Source organism: Mesocricetus auratus, unplaced genomic scaffold (assembly GCF_017639785.1).
Source record: "Mesocricetus auratus isolate SY011 unplaced genomic scaffold, BCM_Maur_2.0 contig_10478_pilon_obj, whole genome shotgun sequence".
NCBI classification, from domain to species: domain Eukaryota; kingdom Metazoa; phylum Chordata; class Mammalia; order Rodentia; family Cricetidae; genus Mesocricetus; species Mesocricetus auratus.
Genome location: NW_024430799.1, coordinates 22,155 through 30,075, shown reverse-complemented (window position 1 = coordinate 30,075; position 7,921 = coordinate 22,155). Strand labels below are relative to the sequence as shown.

Sequence of the window (7,921 nt, the reverse complement as noted above, 5' to 3'; positions counted from 1 at the left end):
ATATAAAAGTCAAGCACCAGTTAAAAGGGTTAAAGAAAAATGAAAAAACTTTGGAACTTAACTATGTGTGGTTATTTACAACACGAAAAAAGGTTTACAAGTTACACGAAGATGTTTAAGAGGCCATCAAGTTTTTCTGGATCCCAATTTTAAACACGTCTAAAGTTGGAAGTTGTCTAGGAAGGGCAGCTGGGGTCTGGCAGCCCAAGTCCCCTTCCTGGATCCCACTTGACCACTCTCCATAGAGCACTGTTCCTTCTCAACTACACCCTTGCCTTGCTCTAACAAAGGGGTCGTCCCACCAGCGTTCCACGTGATCGCGGTACAGAAGGGCAAGGATGGAGGATTGAAGACCCCCGAGGAGCACACAGAATGCCAAACTCTCAACTAGTGGCAAAAAGAAGCCCAGAAGACTACGTGGGGCAGAGAGATGGAGGGTTCAGCCAAGCTCGGATAGGAGGATCTGGGGGCGGGCCATGCGCGAATAGGGGAGGAGCTAGATCCGCTGCAACAGGCACTGAAGCTCGGTTCCTCCCCCGAGAGGCAAGGCAATGATTCGTGACGTCACAAGGGCGGAGCACGAATTTATAAGGCAACGTGAGTCAGCTTTCAGCAGTCGCTGCTGAGAGCACGAGCTGCTGGGTTGTTTTGCTGTAGTGGTGGTTTGCTCTCACCATCCGTTCTCGGAGCCTGGGACTAAGGGGTCGCGCGCCTGTTTTGTGTGATTGACAGCTACACTCGACTCGGGCAGGGCCATCCCCTGCTGCCTCTCTCCTTAGCCAGGGCAGCAATCTTCAGGCTTCTTTGCTTGCAGCTCACTCATGCAGAGTGCTTCGTCTTTTTGATTTTGGAACTTGTGAGCGTCTTCTTTTTTACCCCCTCCAAAAAACTTTTTTTTTTTTTTTGGCTTGGTGCCTCCAGGGCTGGTTTCCCAGTCCTGAATAACCACTTCCAGACCCAGGTCGCCAGCCCCACCCCAGGTTGCCCCCGGCTCTGCCCCAGGCCCCTGAGGGTGGGAAGCTTTGCCCAGTGGGTCTCTGCCTCATAGCTGCAATTGAGTCAGTATGCTTGGGGTCAACGACCCTCCTCTTTTTATAAAAGACATTAAGGCCGGACTGAAAAACTTAAATGTGGTCTTTATTGTCCTGGAGATAGGTAAGTGGGGTCCGCAGCCCGCAACACACCCTGGAGAGCTCTGACCTCTGTCCCTGCCCGCGCCCCCACGTGCTCCCCCCCCACCCTGCCCGGACTGGGCTCCTACCCCGGGACAGAAGACAGTCTTGTAGTGTGTCCTAGGAGGGTGAGGTAGTTGCCCTGAACGGACTTGTTATCTAACATCCCTTTCCCATCATTCATTTAATCTCAACAGGACACGTGGTGACCAGAACCAAAGATGGCCATGAAGTGAGATCCTGCAAAGTAGCTGACAGAACGGGAAGCATCACTATTTCTGTGTGGGATGAAATGGGAAGACTCATACAGACAGGGGATATTATTCGTTTGACCAGAGGGTAGGTGTGGGGTTGGCCAACTTCTGGGGTCCTGCCAAGTTCTGAGTTGCCTGGCCTGGTTCTTCTGTGGGCTATTTCAAGAAGCTGTGAACTGCTTTGTTGGGCAGAATTGGCAGCAGCTCCCCTTTTGAGGCCCTGCCTTGTTTCAGGGAGGGAGTGCACTCTGCCCCTCAAATTTTAAAGGTTAATTTTTTAACCTATTGTATGGGAGTCAGTGAGCCTTCTGAGTAACTGGTAACCACACTGCCTTTATAATGGTATTTGATATGATGTCTTCCACTTCCTTCCCTTTTGAGTGTCTTGAGATCCTGTCATCACTTAATTTGTACCTTTCGTTTAGGTGGTATGGACATAAACCTAGAGGCTGGGGAATTTATCCTTTTTTCCTTTACCTTCGTTTTGGAAACAGTATCTCTTGTGTTCCAGGTTGTTGTTGATGCTCAGGAGAATGAGTTTGAACCGCTGACCTTCCTGCCTCCACTTCAGGTGGTGGGATTACAGGGATGTACACAAGTGTCCTGGGAATGAGCCAGAGGCCTCCTGCGTGCCAGGCAAGCATTCTGCCTTCTGAGTTCCAGCCCCAGCTCGCATTGGACATTTTCTGTGGTCATATTTGTACTCAGTAAAGAGGAAGACAGCGTCTTGCATACTCATTCCTTCTTGAAAATGATTTCTTCTGTAAGATCAGTGTTTCACACCCCCTCCCACCCAAATACACAGAAAGTGGCAGAAAGACATCTGATACACTCAGAACTTTTAATTGGCAGACTGTTGGCTATAGAGACAGAGCACTGTTTTTCATCAGCTGTTGAAATTTTCATCAAATGTTAGTCTTAAGGCCAGGAAAGAATCTTAGAAGTGTGGAAGCTTATGTGATTGGGACAACTGTAATTTTATTGGTAGCTACCAGAAAAATGGTTATTGATGCTGGCTAAGAGAGCCTCAGAGAAATAACTAGTGCTGACTCCTCTGGGCAGGAGTTCTTTGAAACTATCTCACAGGCCTGATGAAATTTCAGACCTCAACATGATTCTGCTAAGCTGATTAGTTTTTATTTTCCTTAGACTTACTGATGTCTTCCACATTTAAAATAAACAATTGGTTCCATTATGTTGAAACTAAAAGTTGTAAACTTTGGAAGGGCCAGCAATAGGAAGATTAGTGTTCCCCCCTTCCCACCCCATCGTCCCATCCTTGATAAACTTTTACCAGATTTTGAGGAGCTTGGGAACTGTCTGTAGATGTAGGAGTAAAATGTCAGCCTTCTATGACCATGTCAATGAGTGTGAAAGAAAACACTCATGTTGAATCCCTATACTTTGTGGCTGGAAGGCAACACAAATACTGAGTTTGTATCAGAGGCTCCTCAGAATGTACTTTCACTGCTGTGTTGAATTGGGTGGGTCTTGTTGCCTACCCCTCCCTTCCTCCTCTGCTCCTTAACTAAGCTACACACAGGTCAGTGTTAAGTGTGATTTCGTGTAAATGTGTAATGTAGAGGATTTTACAGATATCTCTTCTGTTGCAATTGGGTGTTTGTTTTAAAATTATTTAAATGTAGTCCAATTTAGAGCAGCAGTACATGCTTTACAAAATGCCACTTCTCACCCTCGTCCTCCAGTTCTCCTTGAGGCTGGCCTCAAAGTTGAGTTCTTCCTGTTTCAGCCTTCCCAGTGCTGACATTCAAAATGTGTCACCATGCTTGCCTGGTCAGGTGTTTTTCAAGCTAGGCTTAGGGGCCCATGGCTGACAGATCAGTTCCTCCTGAGGCCGAGACAGGAAGATGGCAAGGCTGGGGACTACTTGCCTTCAGAGCAAGTTAAAGACCAGCCTGGGACACACGGGGAGATAACTAAATACAAGGCTTAAAAACAGGAATATAGTAGCCAAGTGGCTGATTGCTTGCCTCGTTACATGCAAGGAAGGCCTGGGTCAGTCCGCATTAGTGCTCAAAACTGTTTTCCTAGGACTATAATTTACATAACTATGTCATAATGTGCCAGTAGCATTGTCGTTGTGTAATTTCTTATTAGAGTTGCATGGACTGTATTTGTCTTGACATGGTGGGTAGATGGGTTGATTTGCACTTCTACCTGATAAAAAATACACTGAAAATTATTCGAGCTCTACTTTCTTTAGAAAACCTTACTTATTTTCCCTCTAGGTATGCATCAATGTGGAAAGGATGCCTGACACTTTATGCTGGAAGAGGTGGTGAACTTCAAAAAATTGGAGAGTAAGTTTTAAAATACATTTGTATGATGAAGTTTCAAATAATGTCTGCAGAAGAATTGTATAAAGTAAAAACTGCTTACTTGGCTTTTGGAAACTTGGTCTCATGCTGTAGATAGGTAACTGGTTTAAACACTTTCAGTACTCAGAGCTGAGTTTGAGGGGTGGAGCCCCAGAGGAGCTCTTTAGAGTCATGTGTTATGAAGTGTTTGGGTCAGGGTTACAGGATCTGGCTAGATGGTTTTACATACAGAGATGCTGCAGCTAGGTGACAACCACACTAAGTCACTCATATGCTCATGCCTATTCTTTGTCACGGTCAATTTAAGATTTTCTCAAACTGGATGTAGTTTATAGTTGAAAAGCTAAGAAAATGCTTATGTGTGAGCAGGGTACCAAGTTGTGTGGTCAATTACAGGGAGTGCTGGGATGAGGTGGTGACTTAGTAGCCAGTTATGTATCTTAATCGTCTGGAATTTATTCTTTGTAGCTTTGAGTGTCTTTGCAGATACACAGTGAATGATCAAATGGATTCTATGAGTGCATCAAATAGTTGGGTGTTAATATGGGCTATAGCTATTTGGGAAATTTCTGTCACAATTGAATTAGCATGCTACTGTTAAGATAATTCTTTGACACATAAGGTTTTCATTCTTGTAAATTAAGGATGTTGTACAAAAAGCTTCAGAAATCATGTAACTTGTCCGTTGCATTCCTTTAGGTTTTGTATGGTGTATTCAGAACTGCCAAATTTCAGTGAGCCAAACCCAGATTATAGAGGACAGCAGAACAACTCGGTAATTAATCCAAATACATGGCATATTTTTATGATTGGCTGAGGTGACTGTACTATAAGTCTGTCAGTAGGCTAAAGCTCTGATGTCCAAGTGTAAGGGAAATGATATTGAGGACTGGCGATATAGCTAAACTGATAGACTGCTTCCTTAGCATGCATGAAGTTCTAGGCTACTCCCCAGGACTGAATAAGACTGGCATTGGTGGTGCATGCCTGAAGTCCTGTTTCTCAGGAGCTTGTAGACAGGAGGAAAGAAGTTCAAAGTCATTCTTGGTTACTTATTGAGTTTAAACCAACTTGGGGTATATGAGACCCTGTCTCCAAAAAAAAAAAAATCTTTAAGGTGCCCTTCTTACATAGATTTCTGAGTCTGTATATACTTTTTGACAATAGATAATATGTGCTATTTAGTATTTTACAGAGTAAAGATAGCACCAGGAAATACTCATATAATAAAAGCTTTTAAGGGGCTAGGGAAAGATTTCTGAATGCTTTAACATTGAATGAACTTAGATCAATTTTTAAATATTATTGAAAATCATTTTTAAAGCCTTAAAATGGAGTTCCATTGTCTTATTTTGTCTAATTTACTTGTCTTTCAGGAACAAAATGAGAAGGATAAAGTGAATGCTGGGACATTTGGCCCCTTTGGTAAGACTTTTCCTCTATTTTTGATGACATGTAAACATTATGGGAATAATGGAAAATAACCTCGTCAGGTATAATTTCAGTGTTAAATGGGACCTGCAGTAAACAGGAGACCCGAGTAAATGACTTTGTAGGAGTTAGGTCAATGTATTGAGCACATTCTGTATCAACACTGGGGTCCATTATGCCCAACACTGATTACTAAGACTAATTTTGGTACCCCTCTGACAAGATCTTTTATTTCTCTGTTTTTACAAATGTGTATGAAATAGTGGCTATTTATAATATATGTGGAATTACTGGCTGTTTTGACACATTGGAACCTGCCCAGACAAATGGTACTACAGAGTGCAGTCAGTGAATACATTAACAAAGAGCAATCATCTTCCTCAGCCCTCACCAGGGACCCTATTAAAGGTCTGTCTTTAAGTAATGGAGTATGCCTTGTGAGATGCATCTTTCTGTGATTGGAGTTGATTAGGATAGTTGAAGACATTTGCCACCAGCTCACATTGTGGAAAATCTGTCTGCACATAGTTTGATTATATTGGAACATTCCTTATTTGTACTTGAGTCAAACGCCAGTACTCAAACATCTCTGCTTCCCCTCTGTTTTTTTAGTATAGGCAATTAATTTTTTTTAAAAATAATATTCTATTCCCTATTTTATTCCTCAATTTAGATTATCTTTCTATTTATTCAGTACTAAGGTGATGTGTTTTGTAAAGCCATTGCTGGGCCCCAGAGCCTATGTTTTTTCTCATTATGGAATGATTGTGCTTGTTCCCCATGATACTTATAAGCATTTATAGTGTGTATAGCAACTTTACATGATTGTGTTTCTGTAGTATAATATAGACCACTCTGGAAATGGTGATAATATTTTGTATTCTTCCTAGGAAATGGTGTTCAGACTGGGACTGATTCAAGAGGATTTCATCTTCCATATACTGGTAGAAGCAGTGGCCGGGAGCACATCAATTTTCCATTTCCAGGAGCTCGAAGTAGTCAAACAGTCATGACCACAATAAACAATGCCAAGGATCCTAGGAGAGCTTTTAGAAGATGACCGAAGCCAATGAGACTCATGTAGTTTTTAAACTACGTGCCTTACTTGGACACTTAATGCACGTTTATTTATTGTTAACTGTGAAAAGCTTGTCTCTTACAGGTTTCTTGTTACATTTTGGGTTTGTTAAAAAGAATGACTGATTTTTACTGCACAGTGTTGAGCTGCTCATTTCCATCCTGTTGCAGAATAGGAACTCTGAAAGTGGGAACATTTATATTTTAGAAAGACCTTACTGAGTATCACCTGAAAACCTTTTCCTGTTTCAAGGGTGAGCTACTTATGACACCAGCATTTGCCATAACATTTCATGGGAAATGTTCTTTTGTTTTAAACTGGGATGGGGCCGGCGGTAGTGATAGCAGCCCCAAGCAGAAGCCTGGCCTATGCTGGCAGTGCTTTGAGTGCTTGTGGTCCAGGGATGACTGACTTCTAGAGTGACTGGCCTGCCATTGAGAGTGTCCACGGTCAGAAGCACAGCCTACATTCTTGTTTAGTTACCACACTACTAGACTCTTCCCAGAATTGTGCAATACAATGTGTAATATTATAAGTAGTTTTAGAAGAAAACTGTTAGATAATGCTCTTAATATTTGTTACATACAAACATTAAAATTATTCTTAAGAAAAATTTCCAACGTTGTCTTTGTGTTAATTTTTAATCAACCATGTTAAATACTGGTATAATTGGAAGGATTATAATACAACCCAGGACAGAAATTATTGGAACAAATGCAATTCAGATTGAATTCTTATAGCCATGTGACAACCTGGGTCAGGTGGTCAGGTAGAAGTAAGTATGCTAGAGTAAGGATAGGTACTGCTTCTCTTTAAGGGAGTGTATGTGCTTTAGTTCTTTGTTTCTTTTGGGGTTCTTTTTTGTTTTTTTTGTTTTTGTTTTTGTTTTTTCAAGATAGGATTTCTCTGAAGCTCGCTCTGTAGACCAAGCTAGCCTCTGACTTACAGAGATCCACCTGTCTCTGTTTCCTGAGTGCCCTCTCTTAGAAATGTTAAGGTGGGAATTGTGTGTCTTGATAGTCTTGTCACTGTAGGGTGGGTAACTGGTAGATGTTTTCATGTTAGTTTGTCTCCTTAAATATCAGCTCTTGAGTAAATGTCTTGCTCTACTGACAGCACAGCCGCCTGCTCTGCTCTTTCCCCAAGCATGGAGAGTCCAGTTCAGTTTCCTGAAGCTGGGTCGGCTTCAGCCTGCCTGCTTTCTATCTCTGTGTCTGCTGATTCTCCTGGCCTCACATTGTACAATAAGTAAGTTTCTGTTCAAATTCTGTAGCGTTTGGACATAACCTGTGCCAGATATTATTGTTCTATTTCCATTTAACATATTTTAAGTTTGCACTGTATTAGGCTCCATGTGGAGATTATTGTAACATTTAAGATATTGCAGAAAATTTACTTATGGTTTATAGTTGCAGGGCTTTGATATTATATCATTTACAGGGGTAGCTGACCGGTCAGTGCAGTGGCTGAAATGCCCCTCCTCTTGGGTATCATTGCTTGAAGACAGTTTAGGCTGTGTGTGACTCTTGAGGTTCTAGTTATGACTGAGAAGCACTGAGTCTGTCCTGCAACTAGCTCTTGCAGACCACACAGGTCTCAAACTCACAGAGATCTGCCTGACTGTGCCTCAGAAGTGCTGGGACTAAA

At 42.2% G+C, this 7,921-nt stretch overlaps 1 protein-coding gene across 2 annotated transcripts; it reads left to right on the top strand.

Annotated features, from left to right (window-relative positions):
- The first annotated feature begins 634 nt into the window (after positions 1-634).
- On the top strand, positions 635-7,121 carry LOC121138100 (SOSS complex subunit B2-like). 2 transcript variants are annotated; one of them, XM_040740918.1, is made up of 6 exons: positions 635-856; positions 1,370-1,511; positions 3,676-3,747; positions 4,465-4,540; positions 5,142-5,190; positions 6,087-7,121. In XM_040740918.1, exons 2-6 carry the CDS (start codon positions 1,465-1,467, stop codon positions 6,254-6,256), a joined length of 414 nt encoding a protein of 137 aa, XP_040596852.1. In that variant the 5' UTR covers positions 635-856; positions 1,370-1,464; the 3' UTR covers positions 6,257-7,121. The 2 variants fall into 2 exon arrangements, with proteins under 2 accessions (XP_040596852.1, XP_040596851.1); XM_040740917.1 differs by lacking the exon at positions 635-856 and adding an exon at positions 888-1,155.
- Positions 7,122-7,921: the final 800 nt, after the last annotated feature.

Bases quoted from the DNA above. Each gene is read 5' to 3' on its own strand.
- LOC121138100 (XM_040740917.1), top strand. From the start codon at position 1,065: ATGCTTGGGGTCAACGACCCTCCTCTTTTTATAAAAGACATTAAGGCC. The intron at 1,156-1,369 runs GTAAGTGGGGTC...TAATCTCAACAG, and splicing joins CTTTATTGTCCTGGAGATAG to GACACGTGGTGACCAGAACC. The intron at 1,512-3,675 runs GTAGGTGTGGGG...TTTTCCCTCTAG, and splicing joins ATTATTCGTTTGACCAGAGG to GTATGCATCAATGTGGAAAG.